The 27,247-nt window shown below is 46.2% G+C and overlaps 1 protein-coding gene across 1 annotated transcript; it reads right to left on the bottom strand.

The window, feature by feature from the left end:
- Positions 1–736: 736 nt before the first annotated feature.
- On the bottom strand, positions 737–27,247 carry BRI3BP (BRI3 binding protein). Its single transcript, XM_027567039.1, has 3 exons — positions 26,895–27,247; positions 14,651–14,753; positions 737–6,565 (listed from the first exon to the last, which is right to left on the bottom strand). The coding sequence occupies exons 1-3, from the start codon at positions 27,096–27,098 to the stop codon at positions 6,144–6,146; spliced, it is 729 nt and encodes a 242-aa protein (XP_027422840.1). The 5' UTR covers positions 27,099–27,247; the 3' UTR covers positions 737–6,143.

Genomic DNA, 27,247 nt, shown 5'->3' with positions numbered 1-27,247 from the left:
CCCAGCACTGATGCTGTGGCTCATTGCTACATTGTCTTTCACGATGTGGAATCCCGGCTTTTGAGGTGTTCTCTCTCCCAGCCAGGCCAGCCAGCGGGCCTCCAGGTAATGTCACAATGACTAGCCTCAACTGTCTTCTGGAGACCTCTGTGAGATTTTCTTTGCAATATAAATATTCTCAGGAGCAATACACTCCACTGATAAGCGCATTTAATGTCACCTGTGGTCTCACATGGCATGGTATGCCTGTTGTCTCTGGGGAACTGCGGGTCTTAACTGTGGGAACATTTGTTCCTGAATGTTGGCTAACGCTAAGGAAATAATTTTTAGCGCCCATGAGAGCATCTCAGTTCAGGGTCAGGTGGAGAGGCGTACATCAGTTGCTATACCCTGCTAGCATTGCCTGAATTAGCAAATAAAAATAAAGGACACCCCATTGCATTTGAATTTCAGATAAGCAACAGCTCTTTTTTTTTTTTCTCCCTTTGTTGTAAGTGTGTCCTAAATACTGCAGGGCACACACATACTAAAAAAGTATTTGTTGTCTATCTGACAAATAGACAGGTATCTTGTATTTTATCTGGCAACCCTACCTCCAGTTAAACAATTGAATTCAAGATGGTATGACCACTCTTCAGACTGGGAAACAGGATCATGGAATCAGCATGACATGTCAGGATTGGGAAAACTGCACACAGGCTTGGTTGGAAGTAATGAAATAAATTTAAGAAGTCTGTACACCAAAATTACAATAAACATTTATTAAGATGTAATTTTCACAATATTTTAATTCTGTTTTGAAATTGGTCTACAAATATCTCTACGTAACACCAAAGCCAGTGATTTAATAAATAAGAGAAATGTACGGATTGCTTTGCCAAAAAAATAAGCGTTATACATTTATGCTTATTTATGATATTTGTAGAATCAGTTTCCCAAGCTCATGAAACTAAAGTGAGCACACGCCACATAGGCACACGCACACACCACTATATTAAAATCAGATGGATTCAGAGTATCAAATTAAATGCCATGTAAAATGTATAACCAGATACACGAAATGTGAAGTTGACTCATGAATACACTATGGATCATGGGTACCATACCTCACAAATATAATTTCCAGTTGAGAAGAGGGAAATAAGTGCTAAGCTGGATTTTAAGTGAGCGCTAATCACCACCACCATCACAAAGAAATCAATTACAGTATTCAAAGAGTTAACACACATGCGGATATTAAATTGACACTACAATAAAATCTTTAAATCTGCAAAAAGACATTAGAACATATGGTTGATATCACCACTAGCTGCCACAGATTTTCAGTAGATGGTGCAAAGGGCAATCAGGTTTTCATACCACCACCAGGGAAATACTGGTCCTGGTGTATCTCCTACTTATCAAGGAATCAGTGAAGAGCAGAGTGCAGATTTCAATAGACTGGACAAGCTTTGTTTATTCCAGATCCTATTTATCACATTGATGGTTGTCCAAGTCTAATTTGAAGGCTACTGTGTTAGATTCTGCAAAAGTATATGCTTCTATTATTCACAATAAGGAGCAAAGGTTGAAGTACTCAAATGGCCATAAATAAAAATGTTGCAGAATAGTGATATATTATCCAAAAAAAGCTGGGGGAGGCGGGTGACACCTTTAGGTCTTGGAAATTCCTTCTATTTTTTTGGCCATGCTATTTCCCCCATCAGGGATTGAACCCATGTCCCCTGCATTGGAAGCATGGAGTCTCAACCACTGGACTGCCAGGGAAGTCCCCAGAAATGCCTGTTAAAGTGAGCTAGATGATGGCTGTGTGTGTGCTCAGTTGCATCCCCTTTGTGACCACATGGACTGTAGCCTACCAGGCTTCTCTGTCCGTGGGATTTTCCAGGCAAGAATATTGGAGTGGGTTGCCATTTCCTACTCCAGGGGATCTTGCTGAACCAGGGATCAAACCTGCAATTCTTGCATCTCCTGCACCGGCAAGAGGATTCTTTACCACTAAGCCACTAGGGAAGCCCCCATACTACACTTGATCTTAGCCAAAAGGCCGAGAAGTGATGGCAAGAGCTGGCTTTTTGGTTCAGTCAGTCAATTAAAAACCCATCGGGAGAAGTGATCGGATATCAGCCTATAAGGCAGATAGCCTTCCTCAAAAGCATCTTAAGAAGTAGCAGAGGGACTTCTTTGGCAGTCCAGTGGTTAGGATGCCATGCTTTCACTGCAGAGGACCCAAGTTCCATCCCTGAGTGGGAAACTAAGGTCCCATGAGCTATGCAGTGCAGCTGGAAAAAAAAAAAAAAAAAGGAAAAACAAAATGTAGCAGGAAGCAAGAGGATGAAATAAAGCAGGATTCCCGATAGTGAGAAGGTGTCTTGTCCATGCTTTAGATTCTGCACTGGACGTCTGATGTCATATTCCTAACCTCTCTAGAAGGCTACTGAAACACCACCAAAGTGGTTTACATCTTCCCCACAAGCCAGCCCTGGTGGGTGGGTGTACTAAAGTCCTTTCACAACCCTCCCAAGTACTGACGCCACCCTGCATGTTCACCCTTAGTGCCAACAGGCAATGTCTCCAACTAGCTACCCCCTGCCAGTCAGCAGGGCACAGATCCTGCTCTCCTGTCTGCTTCTTGAGCCCATGTGTGACAGGCTCCCTGTGGTCTTGAGAGGCATGGTGTGCCTGTTGTCTCTGGGCAACTATGGGTATTTAAAATCTCTTTCAAAGGCACTAACCTCTCTCCATGATGTCACTCGGTCCCCTTCATAAATTAAAGACCCTGGCATAATTCACAAGGCCAGCTTTCAGGAAATTCTGTTGTTGCATTTTGCTACAAGAAATGATATGGGGTTGGGGAAAAAAAAAAAGCAAGCAAACCAAAAAAACCCCAGAAGGCAAGTAATGCTGATTGGTATTGGAAAATACAAAAATGGAAAATATGAAAGGCTGATGTGCCACAAAAGCATCTTTGCCAGGATGTCAAGGAAGAGATTGCTCCAAACATTGATCCCAAAATATCCACGGAAATCCAGCAAGGTGGAGATAACAGATTCTTTTTCTTTTCTGGGCTCTTTTCTGCTCTTGGTATTTACTGCGATATTGAAGCATTGGGAAATTAACACTGATGAACTTGAAGATATCTAAAAAAATGAGTTTTAACTATAAGAGAGATTCACAGTAGTTTTCGTCAGGATGTTTTCATATCACATCGAATGATGTTACACTAATATATTCTACAGCCCTGAAGATATAAAAAAAATTCTCCTCAAGGTATGAGATATGATACAAAAATACATTTCTCATGTACAAAAAGAGAGAGAAAAGGAGATGAGGGGTCCTGGGGGAGGTCAATTATCCTACAAGCTTCCATGGAAAGAAGAAAAAAAAAAATCCAAACTATCTGAGGATAAGAGGACGTCCAAGCAAAAGTCGAATTTACGCATTAAAAGACAGGAGTTACGCATATCAAACCTCCGTGACTTTCATCAGAATTTCAAGGACTATTCTACCCTGAAGAGACACTCTTAAGGAACTAATTAACTTTTGTTAAAAATAAAGACATCTTTCATTTGGGTGTATCAGATTGTTCAACTGGGTTCATAGCCTACACTTAGCCAATCCAGAAAACAAGGTGCATATTATTTTTAGTATTTATTTATTCACATATTTGGTTGCATTGGGTCTTAATTGTGGCACATGGGCTTAGTCGCCTCACAGCATGTGGAATCTTCCTGGACCAGCAATTGAACCCATGTCCTTGCATTGCCAGGCAGATTCTTAACCCCTGGGCCACAGGGAAATCCCAAGGTGTATATATTCTTAACAATAATTTCCAGTTGATGATGAGGCCTCAGTCTACCAGTACTCAGATATGTGAGCCTTCCTCAATTTACTAGAAGTTAAAATTATTTTTCTGCCAGGGTCTCAAGACAGCACAGTTCCATCAGGTTTCCAGGTGTGAGAGTGGGCGAGAGAAGGGTGGATGTTGTACCCACACAGTAATTTAAAACTTAAAATCTTTGTGCAGAGAATGTCAATTATCCCACTGCCTAACATGAGCAAAGCAAACACCCAAACATGCCAGAAACATAGAAGCCAAATGCACAAGGGGAAAGAAGGCAAACACAACCTCCCTGGAGTTCTCTATACCCTGTGTGAAAACAGATCTTTCTCTAAGTACCTGCTGCTGCTGCTGCTAAGTCGCTTCAGTCGTGTCCAACTCTGTGCGACCCCATAGATGGCAGCCCACCAGGCTCCTGCGTCCATGGGATTCTCCAGGCAAGAGTACTGGAGTGGGTTGCCATTTCCTTCTCCAATGCATGAAACTGAAAAGTCAAAGTGAAGTCGCTCAGTCGTGTCCGACTCTTAGCAACCCCATGGACTACAGCCCACCAGACTCCTCTGTCCATGGGATTTTCCAGGCAAGAGTACTGGAGTGGGGTGCCATTGACAAAACTGGAACGGCTTCAATGCAGAAACAAAGGGTATTCCAACGCCCATGGATAAAGATTTGCCCAAGCAAATTCTAGAGGACATGTACATAATTTCAAGAAGTGAGCTGCAAATGCAAGAGAGTTTGGGTCCCGTTAATATGCACCTTAAAAACAGAAGTTTCATAAACATTCTTGAAAAACATCTGCTTCTCTTTTCCAGGTACTTGCAACCTCAAATAAAGCAGCACAGGAAGAGTTGGCAGGTGGCTGAGTTTTCCCTGAAAGGATACCTGGACCAGAAAGTCTTGGTTCTACCCTATCTGACAGGGGTCTCTGAAAACCTGTGTACAGGGGCTCTGTGAGAGGGCTGCCAGGATACTCGGTGAGCAAGGAAGGCCGATGGAGACAGTCATGAAGCCTAGTAGCAAAACCTGGGTCATCCTTTCCTTGATTTCCTGTGCTTGTTTGGTACCCAGAAAGGGGCATCTCCACTAGCGCCTGATCCAAGCCTTGCAAAGCCCCCTTTGTTCAGGACCCCCACAGCTGTCTGCCCCCCCATGTAGTTCTCTTCACCACTAGAGACCACCTAAAATGAAGCCACCACAGATTCAAACCAAAAGCACCTAACACATATATTGTAAAAATTTCAGATAGAATAAATCGTATCTTCTCCAAGTCTTGTGGGTTTCTGCTTATTGTTCCTGAGAATGCTTTATAAGCAGCAACAGACTTGAAAGGTTATTAGCTGCTATGGTTGATTTTCCTTCTAAGGTCCTGAGTCAACCAAAAACCAAAATGAAATAAGTATACAAAAAACCCTGGAGAGTGTAGCTTTCCTATATCCCCCTAGCTGGCCAATGGTAAAATTAGGACTCAAATTAGATACCTGAATGAGCTTCGATGCTCACTCAGGCAGTTCTTGGTATCAAACTCCAATGATATTTCTTTGTCTGGTTCTTGAATTTTCCTTTAGAAAATGTGGAGGTTAAAATACATCAAAGTACAGAAAGGAGAGGGAATCTTAGGTTTTCTACAAATAATGACTTCTTCATTCAGAAATCTGATTGATGGGGGCTTGGTTGAATCATCTAGGATCTCAAAGACATTGAGTTTCAACCTTGAAACCCAAGAGTCCACATTCAGAAGCGACACGATTCATCAAATCAACATCAACCAAAAACAACATGAAATGAAGGTCACAGCTTTGGAACATGAAAAGAACGCACACAGACCTCACCCACCAATCCCTGTGCTGCAAAAGCAAACACCTGCCTTGAAACATTCCCAAAAGGTCGAATTAGCAATTTCTTCCCCTCTGTGTAAAGTTTTAATAAACTCAACTCAATCTGCCTTTATTAAAAAACCTTACAAAAGATGTATTTAAATGCTTGAAAAAATTAACTTTATGCTCTATGCACAGATAAACTTCTCTTACTGTACAGCTAATATGGTTATATCCTTTGTTTAAAAAATATTTTTTTCCACTAATGACACTTGGCGGGTAGTCCTACAACAACGATCTTGTCAATTCCTCCCAGAAGATGTCCTAAGAGTTGACACGTGGCCGGAAACACCCTCACAAAGCGCCCCTCTCTTGCTCAGGCATGTTTATTAAGATTGTTTGGGGTTTGGCGTTCTTTTTTTTCTTCTTCTTTTTTGTTTCCGGAGAGAGGGCGCTGGTGGAGGGGGAGCCGGCCGGCTGGCTGGTTGTCACTTGCTGTTGGGGCGGTCAAGACTCTCCAGCACACGGGTGAGGCGGATGTTGAGCAGTCTGACCTGGTTCTCCAGTTGTTCCAGCTTCTCCTCCACGCTGGGGCCACTGGGGCCGCCTCGCCAGTAGAAGCCCATGGGACCGGTCATGAAGTAGATGGCCACCACGAAACACAGGGGCAGCACGGCATTCTCAGGCTCGCCCTCGTACTTGTGCAGGATGTACACGCAGGACATGGAGAACAGAATGACCCGCACCACCCAGAAGAAGCGGCCAAACACCACGTGCAGGGCGCTGAAGGTGAAGCCCAGGGTCAGAGACAGGAACCAGTAGGCCAGGAGAACAACGCCCACCAGCAGGAGGGCCCGGGCGGGGCTGCTGGCCACCGAGCTGGGGTTGAAGTACTGGGACAGGTTCGAGACTGCAGGACAGAACAGAGGGACAGCGGCCAGTTACAGGGAGTCACGGGGCTTCTCTGCGAGCTGGGCTGGGTGGCTCAGCTCACTGGCTGGGCCTCTTCCACACCCTGAGAAACTAAAGCTGGCTGCCTGGGTATAGAACCCTGGGAGAAGACAGGGCAACACTGTTCTATCATGGGTTTAAAACACCTTTCAGGTAGGGCAGAGCCTGCACACTGGCCTTCAGCTGCCTTCCTTCCTGTCTTCCATACCCAGCATTAGGCTGGGTGCACAGCTGCCTAGGAGAAGGGTGTTTCCCAGCCTCCCTTGAAGCTAGCTACATAACTAAGTTTTGGTCAAGGAGAGGTGGGCAGATATGTTTTGGGATGGCTTCCTAAAAGTAGTAGTAATAGGCCCTTTACCTCTTCTTCTTCTGCCTGCTGGAATGTGGATGCGATGGCTGGTATAGGAGCAGCTGTCTTGGGTCATGAGGGAAGGGAAGTCACCTATTGGGGAGCAATAAGATGGAAGGGGCCTCGGACCTGAGGAGAATGTGCTGCAAAGCCACCTACCTGCCTAGCCACCTACCTGTGAACTTTTCACATAAGAGAAATATAAGCTTCCATCTTGTATAAGCTGCTGTAATTTGGGGGTCTCTGTTACTCACAGCCAAACCTAATCGTAACTGGTACCCACACATGAAGTTCCATCTTAAGAATTGAGTGAAATGAAGAACGTGCATCTTCTGTGTGCCCGACTTAAGAAAATTTTCAAACAGAAAAGTTAAAAGGATGATAATATAAATACTCCTATCGAAATCATCTAGGTTTAACGTTTAACATTTTGCTCCATCTCTAGTCACATAATCCCCCCCTTTTTTTAACCAAACCATTTGAAAGAGGCACACATCATACTTCAGCATGCAACTTTCTCTCCCATGTTTATTGAGACATAACTGACATACAGCACTATTTAAGTTCACAGTATACAGAATGACTTGACTTATATTGTGAAACGATCAAAATCAGTTTTGTTAATATCCATCATCTCCACAATAGTGTAAAGCAAATGTGTTGCAATTAAAAATACATAAGCAAAACAAAAAAATGTCCATCATCTCACAGACAGAAAAAAAAGTTTTCCTTTTCCCGAGAACTTTGAGGATCTCCTAACTCTAATAACTTTCAACTATACTGCACAGCAGGGTTAAATACAGTCATCATGCTGCACATTACACCCCCGGATTCATTTATCCTATAACCGCAGTTTGTACCTCTTTACCATCTTCCTCCAATTCCCCTATTTTCCATTCACTGTCTCTGGCAACCACAAATCTGATCTCTCAACTTATGAGTCTTTTTTTTTTTTTTTTTAAGATTCTATATATAAGTGAGATTATACAGTATCTGCTTTTCTCTGACTTATTTCACTTAGCTTAATGCCCTCAAGGTCCATCCATGTGGTTGCAAATGGTAGGATTTCCTGTTTTATGGCTGAAGAATACTCCATCATATATAGACACACCAAAATTTCTTTATCCATTTACCTGTCAGTGAACACTTAGGTTGATTCCATGCCCTAGCTATTCTAAGTAATGCTGCAATGCACATGGCCAGGGACAGGGTGGGGGTGGGGGCTGGCAGTGATGGCGTAGTTATTTCTTTGATGTAGTGTTTTTGTTTCCTTCAGATATATTCCCAGAAGTAGAACTGCTGGATCGTATGGTAGTTCTACTGTTAATTTTTTTTTTAATTTTACTGATTTATTTTTGGCTGTGCTGGATCTTGGATGCTGCATGCAGGCTTTCTTTGGTTGTGGCGAGCGGGGACTCCTCTTGGGCTGCAGCGTGCGGGCTTTTCATCGTGGTGCCTTCTCTTGTTGCAGAGCACAGGCTACAGGGCATGTGGGCTTTGGTAGTTGTGGCCCACTGGCTTAGTTGCTCCAAGGCACGTGGAATCTTTTCGGACCAGGGATGGAACCTGTGTCCCCTGCACTGGCAGGCAGATTCTTATCCACTGCACCAGCAGGGAAGTTCTCTGCTTTTAAGAGGAACCTCCATACTGTTTTCCACAGTGGTGGACTAATTTACATTCCCACCAACAGTGCCCAAGCGTTCCAACTTCTCCACACCCTCAGCAACATTTGTTCTCTCTTATCTTTTTGGTAACAGTCATTCTAGTAACCAAATTAACATTTCACTGTGGTTTTGATTTGCATTTCCCTAATGACTAGCAATGCTGAATTACTGGTAATACAGTACCTTTTCATGTACTTGTTGACCATTCATATTGAAGGAATATGTTTCCTTTTTTTAATAAATATGAAAACATTCATATTCATATGTTTCCTTTTTTGGGAAACAATGTTTATCCAGGCCCCTTGTCATCCCCCTACCCTTTTCTTTTCCTGGCTGCACCATGTAGCACATGAGATCTCCGTTCCCTGATCAAGGATTGAACCTGCACCCTCAGCAGTGAAAGCTCAGAGTCCTAACCGCTAGACCATCCGGGAATTCCTTTTTGTCCATTTTTTTTTTCTCTCTTTTTTTTTTTTTTGCTATTGAGTAGTGTGAGTTCTTTATCTATTTTGGATATAAACTCCTTAACAGATACGTTTGCAAATATTTTTCCATTCTGTAAGTTCATTTTGTCGATCGTTTCTTTGGATGTGCAGAAACTCTCTACTTGATGTAGTCCCACTTGTTTATTTTTGCTTTTGGTGTCAAATCCAGAAAATCACTGCCAAGGACAAGGTCAAAGAGCTGACTGCTTGTTTTCTTCCAGGAGTTTTATGGTTTCTGGTCTCACATTTAAGTCTTTAATCCGTTTCGAGTTAATTTTTATGAGTGGTGTGAAACAGAGATCTAATTCCATTCTCTTACATGTGAATGTTTTCCCAGCACAACTTATTGAAGAGATTGTCTTTCCTCCGTTAAGCATGCTTGGCTTTGTCAAATACCAGCTAACCGTATGTGCATGACTTTATTTCTCAGCTCCACTGGTCTATGTATCTGTTTTTATGCCAATACTATACTGTTTTAAGCTCCATGTTTCTTAAAAATATATTTTTATTTACTTATTTGGCTGCACCGGGTCTTAGCTATGGCACAGGGAATCTCCGATTTTCATTGAAGAAGGCAAAATCTTTAGCTGTGGCAGGCAAACTCTTAGTTGCAGCATGTGGGATCTAGTTCCCTGACCAGGGATTGAACCCTTGCCCCCTGCAGAGAAAGTGCAGACTCTTAGCCACTGGACCACCAAGGAAGTCCCTGCTCTAGCAAATTAACTGAGCAGAAGAAGGAGGTCATGGGAACTGCTAGTTTGCAGCCGGTTGCTCAGAAGCACGGGTGATGACCTGGACTCATGCTGGGCATCCAAAGTGGAGGGTGGTCTTGTGGGACTGAGCCCTTTGCCTGTGGAGTCTGATTCTGCCTCTAGATAGACAGTGTCAGAACTGAGTTGAATTCTCTGTCACCGCATGGTATCTGCACATTGCTAGCTGGTGGGGGGAAGCCTACACACACACACACACACACACACACACACTTTGGAATTTGGTCCAGGAACCTTTTTCAGTCGCACGCCTAGGGCACAGTGGAGCCGGTATTCCAAGGTAGAGTCTGGCTGACAGAGCCACCCAGTCCCTGCCCTGTCCTGAGGCAGCCTCCAAGAGGAATCCCTACTTCCCCCGTTTTGTCACAATGTCACAAGGGCTCCAAGGCTTCAGAGAAAGTCAACAACTTGAAGATGGGAGACTGAAATCCTTCCTTCTGACTCTGGATGCTATTTCCCAGAAAAGTGCCTTCAGCCAGGAGATCAAGGGTGGAGCTAACCGTGCTGTCATTATGGTGGACACCGAGCCCGGGAAACATGGCAAGTGTGAATTGAGATGTGCTGGGCCAAATACAGACTAGATTTCCAAGACATTAGTGTGCCCCAAAATGTAAGACACCTCATTAATAATTTCCTATTGATTCCAAGATGAGATGACATTCTTTTTTTCTTGTGGCTGTGCTGGTGGCTTGTATCAAACCCACACTCCCTCCAGTGGAAGCGTGGAGGTTCAAGAGAAGTACCAAGATGGCAATATTTTTAATCTGTTGGGTTAACTAAAACACCTTATTCATTCCACTGGTTTCTTTTTACCTTTTTAACATGGCAATTAGAACGTTTAACGTCACATATGTGGCTGGCATTCTATTTCTACGGAACCACTCCAGGCTAAGGACTCTCCATTTTAACCAGTACCTTGAAACATTCTGAAGCAGGCAATTAAAGGATTGTGCTCATGGATGCATTCTGTACCAGAAAATCCAACTCTGGAGTCCAGTTTCCTGCAAAACCTTTTGCACCTTCAAACATCTCAGGGTAAGACACAGACTCCAGAGGTCTTCAGATGCTTTGAAACTTAACGCATCAAGGGGAAAAATACCACAACACAGAAGTGAGTTCTTTCACCTCCGAATGTGCCAGCCACCCTTCTCATGAACATGAGTATTCAGGGCCTCTTGGCTGTGGAAGAACTCTTTGATCTTTGATCTTCACTGCAGCATGCGGGATCTTTAGTTTTACCATGTGGGATCTAGTTCCCCGACCAGGAGGCTTACTTGACTCCAGTCTTTCATTTCAAGCCGAGTGCAATTTCTTGCAGTCAGGTTTGTTTCTCCAGGGCTCATTGGTCAGGGATGGAAATACCGAGAGTTTAATGATCTGGGCAGGCGGTGAAAATGGATTCCAAGCGGGATTGCACTCAATTGCAGGAGCCAGGTTCCGTGTTGACTCAGCCGGAGTCCCAGGAGGGGCCCTCCGTAGCCCCAGGGGGCTTGGAGCTGCACAGCAGCCTCTCAAATGGCGATGCTGCTGCCTCTGATTCTCTGCTTAAGGCCTCTCAGAGACTGAATACGGTGGTTCAAAGCCAGAGGGTGGGTTCCCAGGGATGGAGGGGATGACAGTGGGCGCGTACCAGGGTATGGGTTTGGGCCAGCAGCCAGCTCAACTCCAAGGACTCGGTCTCTGATCTGTAAGGTGGGAATGTCAGGGCCAATGGAGAGGGTTGGGGATGGTGGGTGGATTCAAAGAGACGGTGCGTGGAACTCAGAGAGTATATTGGTCTCCTCGGGCTTCTGTAACAAATGACCAGACGTGGTGGCTTCAAGCAACAGGAATGGAGCCTCACTGTTTTGGGGGCCAGAATTCTGAAGTCAAGGTGTGGGTGGGGCTGCACTCCAGCTAAAGCTCCAGGGGAGGCTCTCTCCCTGCCCCTTCTGGCTCAAGTCGCTCCAGCTGGTCCCTGGCTCATGGACTGCACCCCTCCTTCTCTGTCTCCGTTTTCACATTCACATGGCCATCATCTCTGTGTGTCTGTGTCTCTGTCCAAATTTCCCTCTTTTTAAAAAATATTTATTTTTATTTATTATTTGGCTGCGTCAGGTCTCAGTTGCAGCATACGGGATCTTCGATCTTCATTGGGACACGCGTGATCTTTAGATTCAGCATGTGGGATCCAGTTCCCTGACCAGGGATCAAACCGGGGACCCCTGCATTGGGAGCTCGGAGTCTCATCCATTGGACCACCAAGGAAGTCCCTTCATCTTCTTATAAGGACACCAGACGTTGGATTGAAGGCCCACGCTAACCTAGGATGACCTCACCTCAGCTTGATTACATATGCAGAGACTTCATTCCCCAGTAAGTTCACATTCACAGGTGTGGGGGTCTTGAGGGGCACTTTTGGAGAGGGACACAACTCAATTCACCAAAGAATGAAGCAGTGGGGCCAACAGGCCTCCGACTCTTACTGACAATGGGCCTTTTTGTACCAGGGGCAGAGCCGGGGCCAAGGTTGCAGCCTGGAGAAGGCACACAAGACCTTGCTCACGGATCTCAGAGGGGAGATGAGTAACAAACACACACACGTGGGAGGAGGATAGGAGGTGGAAGAATGTGAGTGTGAGAACTGAGCATGAGGTTCCTCACACAAGGTGGTTAGGAGGGGCTGCTTGGAAGAGGTGCCATTTACCAGAGAACCAAGCATGGGAAAGACGGGAGCAGGCAAAGGGCTGGGAAGATCGTCCCCAGCAGGAAACACAGAGACTGGAAGGCGTCAAGCTGGGTATGTCCAGGGGCTAGGCAGCATCCTTGGTGTGAACTTTGTCACTTGAAAGTGCATCAGGAAATCACTGGGCAGTTTTAACGAGAGTGACTTAATCTGACTTTTACATTTTGTTTTTTTAAAATCACTAACCAAAAAAGTAGTAAAAAAAAAAAAAAAATCACTCTAGCTGATTTGTTGAAAGGGATCTTGTTAGGAGATAAGCAGGAAAGCGCTCAGCCAGCAGGCCTAAGGCCACTTTCCAGAAAGGTTTGCAAGTTGGGCCCTTGGCCAGCATCTGGGAACTTGGATTTCTGGAGTGTGAGATTGGGATGCATAAGAAATAAGTGGCCTCCATCCCCATTTCTGGCACAGGCTCCTAAAACCCTTGCAATTTCCTAAGTGATAAGAGCAGTAAAGGTGTCTTGATAATTCACAGCCCCTTTCACACATACCTGTGTTTGTTAATCAGGTGGTTCTGAAAAGCCTCTAAAAATGTAGGCTGGTTGCCAAGGGAACCAACTTGGTTATTAGAGGGTTGAGCCTTTCGATTGACCCTCCTGACCTCTTGGGAGGAGGTGAAGGTTGAATCGATCACCAGTGGCCAATGAGTCAACAGAACTCGGACCATGGAAGCTCCGAGTCCTGCCCAGAAACCCTGCCCCATGCATCGCCTTCACCTGGCTGTTCCTGGATTACATCCTATCATTAAAAAAGTTATCTACTGAGTAAACAGGTTTCCTGGGTTCCACAAGCAGCTCGAGCAAGTTACTTGAACCCAAGGCGGGGACGGGCCATTGGTACTCTTGATCTATGCCAGCCGGTCGGAAGCACTGGCGACAACCTGGACGAGTGTCTGAAGTGGGGGCAACTGTGGGACTAAGCCTTTGACCCGTAGGATCAGATGCTACCTCCAGGGAGGCAGGGTCAGAACTGAGTTCAATCTGGGCCTGGAGGTTTTGCAAACAATGTGGTTCACGCTGATATATGCTTTCCTTCTAGGAGTCTGGAATTTAGAAGGTATGAGGCAGAGGGTACCTACATGACCAGCCCCTCAATAAATACCCTGGGTGCTGAGTCTCGACTGGATGTCCCTGGTTGAGGACACCTCACATGGGGAACAAAGCGTGTCCTGTGTGACACTCCCACCCCCATCCTGGAGAGGGCTCTGGGAGCTTGTGCCTGGTTCCCCAGACTTCACCCCACATGTCTTTCCCTTTGCTGAGTGCTGTGTCCTTCCCTGTAACCATCACAGCTGAGCGTACCAACAAATGCTGGGTCCTGGGAGTCCTTCTAGAGATGCATGGGACCTGGGGGCGGGGGGTGGTCTTGGTGACCCTGACACAGATTGCTGCAGGCTTCCTGGAAAGAGGCAGCAGCCTGGACCAGGGCCATGAGCTTGAACTCAAAGGGTTCCAGCAGCTGCCTCCTGATTCCTGGACCAGCACATTGACTTCCTGGGAATCACACATTGCTCCTTCCAATGATTCTGTGAGCACCTCATTCTCTGTATTAAATCGCTTCCTGTCTGAGTAACTGGAGCAGTTTGTTACGGACCCCGACCACTCAGAGACTCCACCTCCAGTCCCCAAGGTTTGCCTGAGTGACAGTCGTGTCTGACTCTTGGCAATCCCATGGACTGTAGCACACCAGGTTCCTCTGTCCATGGGATTCTCCAGGCAAGATTACTGGAGTGGGTTGTCATCCCCTTCTCCAGGGGATCTTCCCGACCCAGGGATTGAAGCCAGGTCTCCTGCATTGTAGGCGGATTCTTTACCATCTGAGCCAACAGGCAAGTCTAGGGACAGACAAGTTGGCAATACCCACCTACACCTTCTAAGTAGCATCTGGGAATCCCAGCTACTTACAAACATAACTACGATAATAAAATAGGTTCTCTTGTATCCCCTTCACCCCTGTAGTCTTCTCCTGTACCACCCACCCTGGATACCACTCCCATAATTTGAGAAGCACCAGAATGAAACACTGCCTTCAAATGAATGCCCCCCAACACCTACCGTCGAGTCCAAGAACTTCCAAGAGCTCTGCCCAAACTTTCCACACGGTTTCCACAAACATGTCCACTCCCAGCACGAACCTCTCGGTTAGCCTTGTCAGGAACTGAAGAAATGAGAGAAAAGTCATTACCAACTCGGCCACAGCTTCCTTCTTCCTAGTCTGGCCAAGTTTACAGTTGAATGAGAAAACTCAGCCAGCTGGTGAAAAAGGCCAACCCCAGGGCTTGGCCAAATCGCCCTGTGGATTAATGGAGCATAGGACTAGCTTGGGGCGCCAAGAACCAAGTGAATATGGTCAAATCTCCCTCCTGGACTTCCCTGGTGATCCAGTGGTTGAGAACCCACCTGCCAATGCAGGGGACATGGGTTCGATCCCTGGTCTGGGAAGATCCCACATGCTGTGGGGCAACAAAGCTGGTGTGCCACAACAACTGAAGCCCATGAGCCCTAGAGCCCGTACTCTGCAAAAAGAGAAGCCACTGCAATGAGAAGCCTGCACACTGCAGCTAGAGTAGCCCCAGCTCTCGAAACTACAGAAGAGCTGCCTGCAGCAACAAAGACCCAGCATAGCCAAAAATTATAAATATTCAAAAAAAAAAAAAAAAAAGGTCTTCTTTCTACAGGTGGAGGGATCCATCGGAGAAGCCAGAAGCCCTCTGCAAAAGTGCTCACTACACTTCTGATTACTCCCAGAGCCCTCTGCTGACTCTTGTCAAAGTCCCTGCCTGAATTCTCATTTCTAAATGGTGAAGGTGTTGCAACCAACCTATTTCACCCAGAGGCCGGGTGCTGCTGCATGGGAGCAACTCTAAAGGGCGAGAACGGCGGTTCTCACAGTTGAGTCCCATCGTCACATCTCGGGCACGTGCAAACGACAGAGACGCACCTCCATCCCAGTTTTAAGGACCCAGGGGCCTTGGAGGGCTGCAGTAGCTCTCCCAGTATGAACACAAGGTGCAGCTTCATATCACTTTAAGCGATATGCTATACACATGGTATAGCAGCATGGTATAGCGATATGGTATAAAGTCTCACTTCCTACAACCTGAATCCCCTTCCAGAGACAGCACTGTTACCACTCGCTTATGGATCTTCCCTTATATGCCCAGGTGAAGAATGGCACAGACAGGGACTTCCTGGTGGTCCAGCAGATAAGACGACTCTGAGCTGCCAATGCAGGGGGGCCAGGGTTTGATTCCTGGTCAGGGAACTAGGATCCTGCCTGCCCTGCAGTGTGACCAAAAGATAAAAAGGAAATGACCCCACCCCCCACCTACTAAATTATACACTTTAAATGGAAGGACTGTATAGTATTAATATATGAATTATTCCTCAATAAGTTGCTATTTGAAAACCAGAAGGATACTAGCCTAACACTGCAAATCAACTATACTTCCTTTATTTATTGGCTGCATTTCATCTTTGTTGTAGCACTCAAGCTTAGTTGCCCTGTGGCATGTGGAATCTTATTGGACCAGGGGTGGAACCCATGTCCTCTGCATTGGCAGGTGGATTCTTAACCACTGGAGCACCAGGGAAGTCCTCAACTATACCTCTATTTTAAAAGAAAAATTTTTTAACTGAAAGAGTAAAAAATAATAATAATGGAACAGTTGACATTAAAAAAAAATCATGTGGGAATGACAGAAGGAAGTATTTATGTCAGGGAGAAGAAAGGGTCCCTGGACCTCTCTTGGATAGGGGTACGTGGGTGGGGGCATTTTGGAGAATGTACCATCCCCTGGAGAGAAGACACACTGGTGTCCATTTAGTTATAATTCTTTTTTTTGTTAGTTTCACTGATGTATCATTTACATACTATAAGGTTCTCGTCTTTAAAATGCATGATTCAGTGTTGTTGTTTTTTTTTAAAAAATCCCCCATAATTGAATTTTAGAACATCTTCATCTCCCCAAAAGGAGTCTTGTCCCCATCTGCAGCGGCTCCTCATTCCCTCCTCCCCTCAGCCTGCTGCTGCTAAGTCACATCAGTTGTGTCCCACTCTGTGCAACCCATAGATGGCAGCCCACCAGGCTCCCCCATCCCTGGGATTCTCCAGGCAAGAACACTGGAGTGGGTTGCCATTTCCTTCCCCAATGCATGAAAGTGAAAAGTGAAAAGTGAAAGTGAAATCGCTCAGTCATGTCCGACTCTTAGCGACCCCATGGACTGCAGCCTACCAGGCTCCTCTGTCCATGGGAGTTTCCAGGCAAGAGTACCGGAGTGGGTTGCCAGTGCCTTCTCCCTCTCAGCCTAGGCAACCACTAATCTTCTTCCCGTCTCCACGGTTTTGCCTTTCCTGGACTTTCTGTACAAATGAAATCAGGCAATCCGTGACCTTTTGTGCCTGGCTTCTTGCACTCAAAATAATAATGTCTGGCTTCACCCATGTGGCTGCGTGAATCAGTACTTAATTCCTCTTTCTTGCCAAATAGCACTCCCTTCCAGGGTTCTCCACGCTTTGTTCCTCCTCTCGTTATTCTTTAAAAGCATCACAATTTGTGCCCATTTGTCCATAGGTAGCAATTTTTACATTTTGTTCAAGTGGAGGAAAAGGGAAAGGACTCCCTGAGGCACCTGGGAAAAAAATTAGCAGGCCTTTCGAGGGTACCAGCTCCCCTAGAAAGGGTGTGAAAAAGTAGCTATTTTGGGAAGAAGGGACATTACAGCTTCTGCTGCCGCTGACCTTCTCTGTGCCTTAGTTTTCTCAGCTGTAAAATGGGACTGAGGAAGAATGGACATTAGGGAACTTCCCTGTCCACCAGTGGGTAAGGGTCCATGCTCCCAATGCAAGGGGGCTCGGGTTCACTCCCTGGTCAGGGAACTAGATCCCAGATGCCGTAACTGAGTTTGAATGCTGCGACTAAAGATCCCACATGCCACAACTAAGACTCAGTGCAGCCCAATAAATAAATATTACATTTAAAAAAAAACAAAAAACGATGTGGGGACCCCTTAGGTTGCCTGTGTCAGATCTGAGGACAGCTGGGTGGCAACCCAGCGCACCCAGTAAGGTTGGAGGTCCAGTCCTCTTTCCAAAGGGAGTCATCTCCTTCCCACCAAACAACTGTCTTTGGGCAGGTGTTGGGAAACCCACAGGCCCAAATAGGACCTGGCTGTGCTCAGAGCAAAGGTGAGGCCCACCTTGGGGACCAGCCAGGGCAGGAAAGGGTGATACATGGAAAGGCTCATCGGGGGCCTTTTGGACCGGGTGGGTGGGAACACTCTGCCCCCTGGGGCTGGCACCGCTCACTGTGGCTTCTGCTCCAGCAAGTTAGTCCTTGGCTCCCTGTCTGTGTGAAGACACAGGAGCCCTGAGGGGATGCTGTGGGCAGCACTGTGTTCCTCCACATCTCAGTGAAGGTGAACTGAGGCCAATGTGGAGGACCTGGATCCAACAGGACTGGGGGCCCTACAAGAAGAGATGGGGGGCTTCCCCACAGGTCCCCCAGTGGTTAGAACTCGGTGTGGTCAGTGCTACAGGCGCAGGTTCAGTCCTGGTCAGAGAACTAGGATCCCGCATGCTGAGCAGCGTGGCAAAAAAAAGGTTAACACTGCATTTGATGGGAAAAAAAATTTTTTTTAAAAGAAAGAAAATGAACCCACTCCAGTCTTCTTGCCCAGGAAATCCCATGGACGAAGGAGCCTGGTGAGCTACAGTCCAAGGGGCTGCAAAGAGTCAGGCACCACCATGCCCATGTTTAACTGAATCTCTGCTGTACACCTGAAACTAACCCAACATTGTAAACCAACCATACTCCAATTAAAAAAATTGTTGAAAGGAAAAAGAAAAAAAGAAAATGGGGACACAGACATGCACAGAGAAAAGATCACGTGAGGACACAGGGAGAAGACAGCCATCCGTGAGCGAGAGGCCTCAGAAAGCAGCAGCCTGGTTTACACCTTGATTTCAGGTTTCCAGCTTCCAGAACTTCCAGACGGTATTTCTGGGTGAGCCAGCCAGACTGTGGCCCTTCCTCATGGGAGCCCTGCAGACTAAGGTGAGGTTCAGTGAAGCCCAGAGCCTGAAGCAGTTCACAGAAATAGGTGAAAAGCCAAACCAACGGCACAGGTTGTATGTTTTTTCTACAACCTATAAAATATAGCCAAAATTTTATAGTAACTATAAATGAAGTATAACCTATAAAAAGTGTGAATGTTGTATACCGCGAACAGCACTGTATAATCATATACTACTGTACATCAACTCTACCTCAATTCAAAAATTTAATAATAGAATTAAACAAACCAAACCAAGCTTGGGCATTCCCTGGTGGTCTAGTGGTTAGGATTCGGACTTTCACCGTGGTGGCCCAGGTTCAATCCCTGGTCAGGAAACTGGATCCCAATTCAAATGAAGCACTTTTGCATAAAGATGTTTTGAGTTGGTCAGGGAAATAGGAAAATGGACTTGGGATGGTTATTAAAAAATTGTCAGGAGCTGTGATGATGGTATTGTGGAGAACATTTTTGCAAAATGTTTATCTGTTAAAGACAGAGACTGAAATATTCAAAAGTGAACCAATATGTCTTGGATTAGTTTTAAAACACTATGCCAGGCTTCAAACATTTTTTTGATGGGGGAAGAGATACAACAAGAATGTCAAAACTGGGTGAAGGGTACAGGGGTTCATCATACGATTCTTTCTCCCTTTGTGTCTCCTGGGCAATATTCAGGATGAACAGCTAAAATGAAAAAGATTCAAGTGAGCCAACTCAGGAGGCCCGCGGCCATGGCCAGTCCAAGGGAGAAGACACAATTACTCCAGCTCAGCATTTCATCACCCCATCCTAAATCTGGAGGGCGTCCTAAACTCTCCTCACCCCCATTACCCCCAAGCATATTTAAACTGGCGCCCAAGCATTTTCATAAGAAAAGCAGCAAAGGAGCAGTTTAGAGGTTGCCTAAGGATCTGAGAAACAGGAAGTAAGACAAAGTTAATGGGAACTGAAGTGCTGGAACACACATGAGGATCAGGAGTGAATTACAAAGGGGAAAAGGCACCTCTGGGAGGGTGGGTCAAAGCAATGGGACTAAATGACACCATATGTCCTGACATGCTGCCCTCTTAAAGACACAAGGCCCTCAGGTAGAATTCTTACTGGAATGCTAGGTCCTCAATCTAACCCTGGGGAAACAGATTAGATGCATCATGGGACAACTGAAAAACCAACTGGGTGTCAAAACCACAGAGAGAGGGACTTTTCTGGTGGTCTGGTGGTTAAGACTCCATGCTTCCAATGCAGGAGGCAAGGGTTCGATCCCTGGCTGGGCAACTGAGGTACCATGTGATATATGCTGAGGCCAAAAAGTAAAATAAACCACAGGGAGAAACCATGTCAGTCCTACTAGAATGGTTACACTCAAAAAGTGTAACCTACGTCAACAGGTGAATGGAGAAAGATGTGATATACATACACACACATAAACCAGAATACTAATCAGTCATAAAAAAGAATGAAATTTCGCCATTTGCAACAACCTGGATGGACCTGGAGGGTACTCTGCTTAGTGAAATAAGTCAGACAGAGAAAGACAAATAATGAGACGTCCCTGGTGGTTCAGTGGTTACAACTCTGAGCTTCCACTGCACGGGGTGCAGGTCCTGGTTGGGGAACTAGGACCTGACACGCTGTGAGGCAAGGTCAAAGAGAAAGACAACTACTGTATGATAACACTTTGTGGGGAATCTAAAAAATATAACAAGGTAATGAATATAACGAAAAAGAGGCAGACTCACAGATACAGAGAACAAACTAGCGGTTACCAGCAGGGAAAGGGAAGAAGGGGGATGGACAAGATAGGGGTAGAGGCTAAGAGATACAACTACTATGTATAAAGTAAGTCACAAGGATATACTGCCTAGCACAGGGAATATAGCTGATATCCTATTATAATAGCTATAAACGGTGTATAGTCCAAAGATACTGAATCATTGGGTTGTACACCTGAATCTAGTATAATATTGTAAATCAACTATATTTCAATTAAAAATAAATTGAATTAAATATATCCAAGGGGTGGTGGGGAAGACAAGAACTTATGTTGGCGCAGATGAGGAGAAACTGGAATCCTTATATACTGCTGATAGGAACGTCAAATGGTCTGAACAGAAACTCCTTGAGATGTCAGAGCTGCCATATGCTGTGCCGTGTGCTTACTCACTCAGCTGCCCAACTCTTTGCGACCCCATGGACTGTCCATGGAATTCTCCAGGCAAGAATACTGGAGTGGGTTGCCACGCCCTCCTCCAGGGGATCTTCCCAACCCAGGGATGGAACCCAGGTCTCCCGCATTGCAGGCAGATTCTTTACCGTCTGAGCCACCAGAGAAGCCCAGAAATTCCATGCCTAGGTACATACTCCAAAATAAACATATATTCCTGGAAAAACCTGCACATGAATGTTCAGAGCAGCACTATTCATAGTAGCCAACAAGTGGAAACAACCCAAATGACCATTAACTGATAAATGGATCAAAGGAAAACCCTAAGAAGGAATGAAATACTGACAAAAGCTTCAAAATGGATGAACCTTGAAAACAAGATGTTGCGTGAAAGAAGCAAGATGCAAAAGACCACCTACTGGCTGACTCCATTTACAGGAAATGTCCAGAATACATACGCAAATCCATAAGAACAAAGAAGATTATGGGCTGCCAGGGATTGGGGGAGATGGGGTGACCACTAAGAAATTTAGGGTTTCTTTAAGGCGGGGAGGAGTGATGAAAATGTTCAAAACTGATTGTGGTGATGTACAGAAATGTGGTAAAATGTACAGAATGTGGTGATGTACAACCCCGCTGAGTATAATAAAAGCCACTGAACTTTCAGTGAATGAATTGTATAGTATCTGAATTATAGCTCAATAAAGCTGTTAAGAAAAAGAAGACATAAACATCAATGTCATAAAAGCACCCCTGACTCCCATTCCCAAAAGGGTAAAGGGACTTTGATAGATTAAAAGGAACTAAAGAGGCATTAAAACCAATTGCAATGAGCTGTTGATTGGGTGCTGTATTTTTTTTTAAGCTATAAAGGAAATGTGAATATGGGCTGTATATTACAAAATGTTATTGAACTAAATTTAAGTTTTGGGGTGAAGGGGCCATGGTATTAGGTTCTGATCACTGCAGACGGTGACTGCAGCCATGAAATTAAAAGATGCTTACTCCTTGGAAGAAAAGTTATGACCAACCTAGATACCATATTGAAAAGCAGAGACATTACTTTGCCAACAAAGGTCTGTCTAGTCAAGGCTATGGTTTTCCAGTGGTCATGTATGGATATGAGAGTTGGACTGTGAAGAAAGCTGAGTGCCCAAGAATTGATGCTTTTGAACTGTGGTGTTGGAGAAGACTCTTTGAGAGTCCCCTGGACTGCAAGGAGATCCAACCAGTCCATTCCAAAGGAGATCAGCCCTGGGTGTTCATTGGAAGGAATGATGCTAAAGTTCAAACTCCAGTACTTTGGCCACCTCATGCAAAGAGTTGACTCATTGGAAAAGACTCTGATGCTGGGAGGGATTGGGGGCAGGAGGAAAAGGGGACAACAGAGGATGAGATGGCTGGATGGCATCACCGACTCACTCGATGGACGTGAGTTTGAGTGAACTCCGGGAGTTGGTGATAGGCAGGGAGGCCTGGCGTGCTGCGATTCATGGGGTTGCAAAGAGCTGGACACGACTGAGTGACTGAACTGAACTGAACTGAGGAGAAAATATCATCATGTCCACAATTTACTTTCCAAAAAAAAAAGTGTATGTGTGTGTGTTTGTAGAGAAAAAGAAACAGTTTGGGGAGAATATGGTTATCCCAGGTAGAATGTCTCACTGTTAACTTATTCAATTCTTCCAGCTTTTCAAAGAAAAAGTCAGACAACATTATTTTGATGATGGTGATGTTTTCAGGGGTGTATCCATATGTCAAAATTTACCAACGCGTACACTTTTGTCCCACTTTAAATGTGTGTAGTCTATGTCGATGACACCTCAATAAACCTGTTAAAATGTTGGTGGGCGGGGGGGAAGACTGGAAAGTGTCAAAGTTATTCTGCTCAAAATATTTTCTTACAAAGCAAAAAAAAAATGCCAGCCTCTTAAAAAGAAAAAGACTAACAGTTTCAGTAATGGCAAAGGAAAACAAAAATCAGTTCCCAGTAAAGATGCCACTGGATTCCGAAAAAGTGAAAAGATCATCTATCTCACAGTAAAATAATAAAACCAAATAGTTTACTGACACTTCGTTAGAGAGGTGTTGGAAAGCAGCCCTCACATGTATGACAGGAATGGAAACTGGTATAACTGGTAAACATTTCAGTAACGTCTCTCAGTACTCAAAATGTATATGAACTGGAACTGTGCATAAAGGACACGGCAGACAAAGCTAGTTTATGTTGTCAGAGTTAGGAGAGAGGTTATCTTGGGGCTAGGGGATTGGACCCCTATACTTCCAGTGCGACGTGTGGGTCACATGGGCATGTTTGGTATATGACAATTCATTTCACTGTATACTTAACACAGAAAAGTGCACTAATTATGTTTCAATTAAAATTTTTTTAATACACAGACCCTCTGGCCCAGCAATTGAATTTCTGACAATTTACAGATGAACTTGTATATGCGCACTCCCAAAAATTTAGATAGAAAAACCTTTACTGCAGCCAGGATTGGAGTGGCCAATCCAATCCAATCGGAAACTAACAAAACATGGACCATCAGGAGGAGTTGGTTAAATGAGGGTACATCTTTATACTACACACACCAGATGAATCCTTCTTATATCTTCTACCATTTTACTAAATACTTATTCAGTGCCTGGTATTGTACACCATGACTAGTCACATTCAACCTGCCAATTTATCTCCTTTGCACAAAGGAGACACACAGAGGTCAAGCAACCGGCCCAAGGTCACAGAGCTAGTAAGAAGCAGAGCTGGGATTTGAACCCAAGTCTGTGGGAGAGCAAGGCCTAGGCTCTGAACCAGAAGGGCTGGGGTTAATTTTAGACAATTCCTAGATAGAACATAGAGTGTTTCATTAAATACCCTCAAACTTTACAACCCACTAAGAAGGTCTGGCTTGTTGAAAACTATAGTTGCTAGCAGATTCAGTTTTCCTTTAATTATAATTAACAGAGCAATTTCCCTAAGCCTGGCTGGCCTAAGCTACACTCCACAGAAAATGTCAGGGAGCCTCATTTTGGATGCTGCACTGATTGAGGGGCTCAGGGAGGGTCGTGACACCAAAAGACCAGTGAAGGTACCAGCGTGGACTCCAGACCTACTGTGTACATGTATGCGTGCATACTCCGTCGTGTCCAACTCTTTGGAGCCCTCCAGGTTCCTCTTTCCATGGGATTCTCCGGGCAAGAATACTCGAGTGGGTTGCCATTTCCTACTCCAGGGGATCTTCCTCACCCAGGGATCGAACCTGCATCTCCTCCATTGACAGGTGGATTGTTTACCACTGCACCCCCTGGGAAGCCCCACGGTGCCTGGATTCAAATCCTGGCTCTGCCACCCAGGCTGCACTGAAGCCAGTCACTTTACCACTCTGTGCCTCAGTTTCCCTATCTGTAAAATGGAAATATTAACAGTACCAACCTTATAGGCCTGTTCTAAGGATGAAGTGAGTTATTCTATTTATAAAAGAACTTAGAACAGGGAGCACTTATATGCTAGAAAGGATGTCGCCCAATTCACAAATTGCTGATTAAAGCCAATTAGATCTTAAAAAAAAAGGCATGGATTTCCCCAGCGGTTCAGTGGTTAAAACTCTGCACTTCCACTGCAGGGGGCATGGGTTTGATCTCTGGTTGGAGAACTAAGATCCCTCATGATGCTTGGCCAGAAAAAAGGAGGTGTATTTTAAACAAATGTGCGTGCTAAGTTGCGTCAGTCGTCTCTGATTCTACGCGACCCCATGGACTGTAGTCCGCCAGGCTCCTCTGTCCATGGAATTCTCCAGGCAAGAATACTAGAGTGGGTTGCCATTACCTTCTCCAGATCTTCCTGACACAGGAATCGAACCCATGTCTCTCATGTCTCCTGCATTAGCAGATGGGTTCTTTACCACCTGGAAAATCCCATGGATGGAGGAGCCTGGTAGGCTGCAGTCCATAGGGTCACTAACAGTTGGATACAACTGAGAGACTTCACTTTCACTTTTCACTTTCGTGCACTGGAGAAGGAAATGGCGACCCACTCCAGTGTTCTTGCCTGGAGAATCCCAGGGACAGGGGAGCCTGGTGGGCTGCCGTCTATGGGGTCACACAGAGTCGGACAGGACTAAAGTGACTTAGCAGCAGTTAGTATTATGGTCATCTCTATTGAAAGCACAAACCTTGGTTTACCTCAAAAGGAATTCTGATTTCAAGATTCTCAGATACTTTGCTAGAATACAGCTGTCTTATTGATACCAACCCACATCTGAACCCCTAAATATCTACTTTGTATTTCATGTCTATGAATCTCAGATTCCCAGATAGAATAATCAGCCTAGACATGGTGGCTTGTGCTTAACCCTCCCCCAAAAAGGCCAGACTTCTTTTTGCTGTGAGCGAGTGAAGGTAGCTTAGCCATGTCCAACTCTTTGTGACCCCATGGAAGTCCATGGGATCTCCAGACCAGAATACTGGAGTAGGTAGCCTTTCCCTTCTCCAGGGGATCTTCCAAACCCAGGGATCGAACCCAGGTCTCCCATATTGCAGGTGGATTCTTTACCAGCTGAGCCACAAGGGAAGGTCTTTTTGCTGTAAAACAAATGATTTCTGCCTTCAAATGGCTAAGGGACACAGCAGGAGGGAGGTGCAGATTCACCCTGCATACTCAGGCAGTCTGGAGGCCACTTCTCTGCACTCAGTTATTCTATGCTCTCCCTCTGTAGCCAGCTACAAAGAGATATTCCCCCGCCCCATTACCCACAACCTTTACAGCCTCTCAGAACACCCACAGGAGAGGACGCTCAGAAGTTAACAGCTTTCCTAACAAATTAACCTATATTTCATCTCATCCAATTAGAATGTTCAGTCAGTCTGATTTGGGGTTTAATGTTTTCTTTCCCCTTCATCTCAAGCAGCAGAAAGCATTTTTTAAAAACCTGAAAGCACTGCCAGCAGGGCTAAGCAATTGAGATTTGAGCCTTGGCCAGGATATAACTAACAACAGTATCTGACACTGATTCAGCCATGACTCTGGGCCAAGAAGGGACCTACAATTCATAATTACAAGAGGATATGATTACTATCCCCATTGAAGGAATAAAGAGACTGAGCCTCAAAAAAGTGAAGCCACTTGCCTGAAGCCATCCAGTCAGAGGTGGAACTTTTCTCCACTCCAAAAGCCCAGGGCTGGTGCAGAGCAAAGCGCTTAAGAGAAGGAACAGTATGGGCTGTACTCCAGGAACCGCCTGACCACATTCAACAGTCCCCCTTATTCACTTCCCCTTGCTCGGTGGACTTTTTAACCCACAGTGGCTCACCCAGCTGCCGAGGGCAGAGCAGGGAGAGAAAGGGCTTCTCCGGAGCGCTCAACACCATCCCCAGGGGCCAGGGGCTCCTCAACAGCTCCAAAGTAAATAAAACGCTTTAAGTGAAAGGCCCAGAACACAGTAGGTGCTTAAAAGGGTTACTGTGCCAGGTTGCCAAAGCAACGGAGCAGACTGCATTACTCTCATTCTTAAAAAAATAACAGTAAAGTAATAAAAAGCCTAAATATCTTCAAAGCAGAAGGAGGAGGGCCTAAGGTGCTCAGGGGAAGTGGGTCGGCGTTAAGGCTACAGGAAATTCGGGGTTGCTGGGGAGAGCGCAGCAGCGTGGGGAGAGGGCGCCGGCGAGCAGGGCGCCCTCTGGGCAGCCGCCACGGTGCCTGGCTCACAGTAGGCGCTCATTCAAACGTGTTGAATGAATGAATGAGAGGCGCGGCGGCGTCAGAATTGCCGAGGGCAGGCCCGGACCGAGTGCCCCCGGGAGCAAGGTTCAAGGAGAAGTACCGCATGGAACACAGGGCGCGCCGAGGCCCTGCGCACTAGACCTGAGCCGGAACTCGCCCCCAGACACGACGCTGGCCTGGCCCGGCTCGGGCCACAGGCTGCAGGCCCGGACCCCCCGCCCCAGACCCGGGCCTCCCTCTTTCTGAGCCCCGGCCGGCCTGCAGCCCCGGAGGCCGCGCACGGCCCAGGAGGGCCCTGGGCGCCAGGTGCGCGGCGGCCGAGGCAAGGTGACCGCGGGCGCGGGCCCAGCGCCCACCTTCTGAGCGGCGCGCACGTTGTCCTCGCCGAACAGGCTGCTGACGCTCTGCGAGAAGGTGTTGACCGTGCGGCGGTAGCTGTTCTTCTCGGTGCCGCCGCGGCTCCGCGCCCCCTGCGCGCCCGGGGCCACCAGCCCGAGCAGAAGCAGCAGCAGCAGGAACCCTGTCCGGGCCCGGGGTCCTCCCGAAGCGCGCGCGCCCATCCTGGAGCCGGCGGGATGTCGGGTCAGGAAGAAGGATGAGGGCCGCACGGTGGGACGCCGCGGCTCCGGCGGGGATCGCGTTGGCGCGCTAGGGGGCCGCGCGCCTCACCTCTGCCCGCGCGCCGCCGCCGCCGCGCCACCTGCCCCGC

The sequence above is a fragment of the Bos indicus x Bos taurus genome, chromosome 17 (assembly GCF_003369695.1).
Source record: "Bos indicus x Bos taurus breed Angus x Brahman F1 hybrid chromosome 17, Bos_hybrid_MaternalHap_v2.0, whole genome shotgun sequence".
NCBI classification, from domain to species: domain Eukaryota; kingdom Metazoa; phylum Chordata; class Mammalia; order Artiodactyla; family Bovidae; genus Bos; species Bos indicus x Bos taurus.
This window is presented reverse-complemented; position numbering and strand designations above follow the sequence as displayed.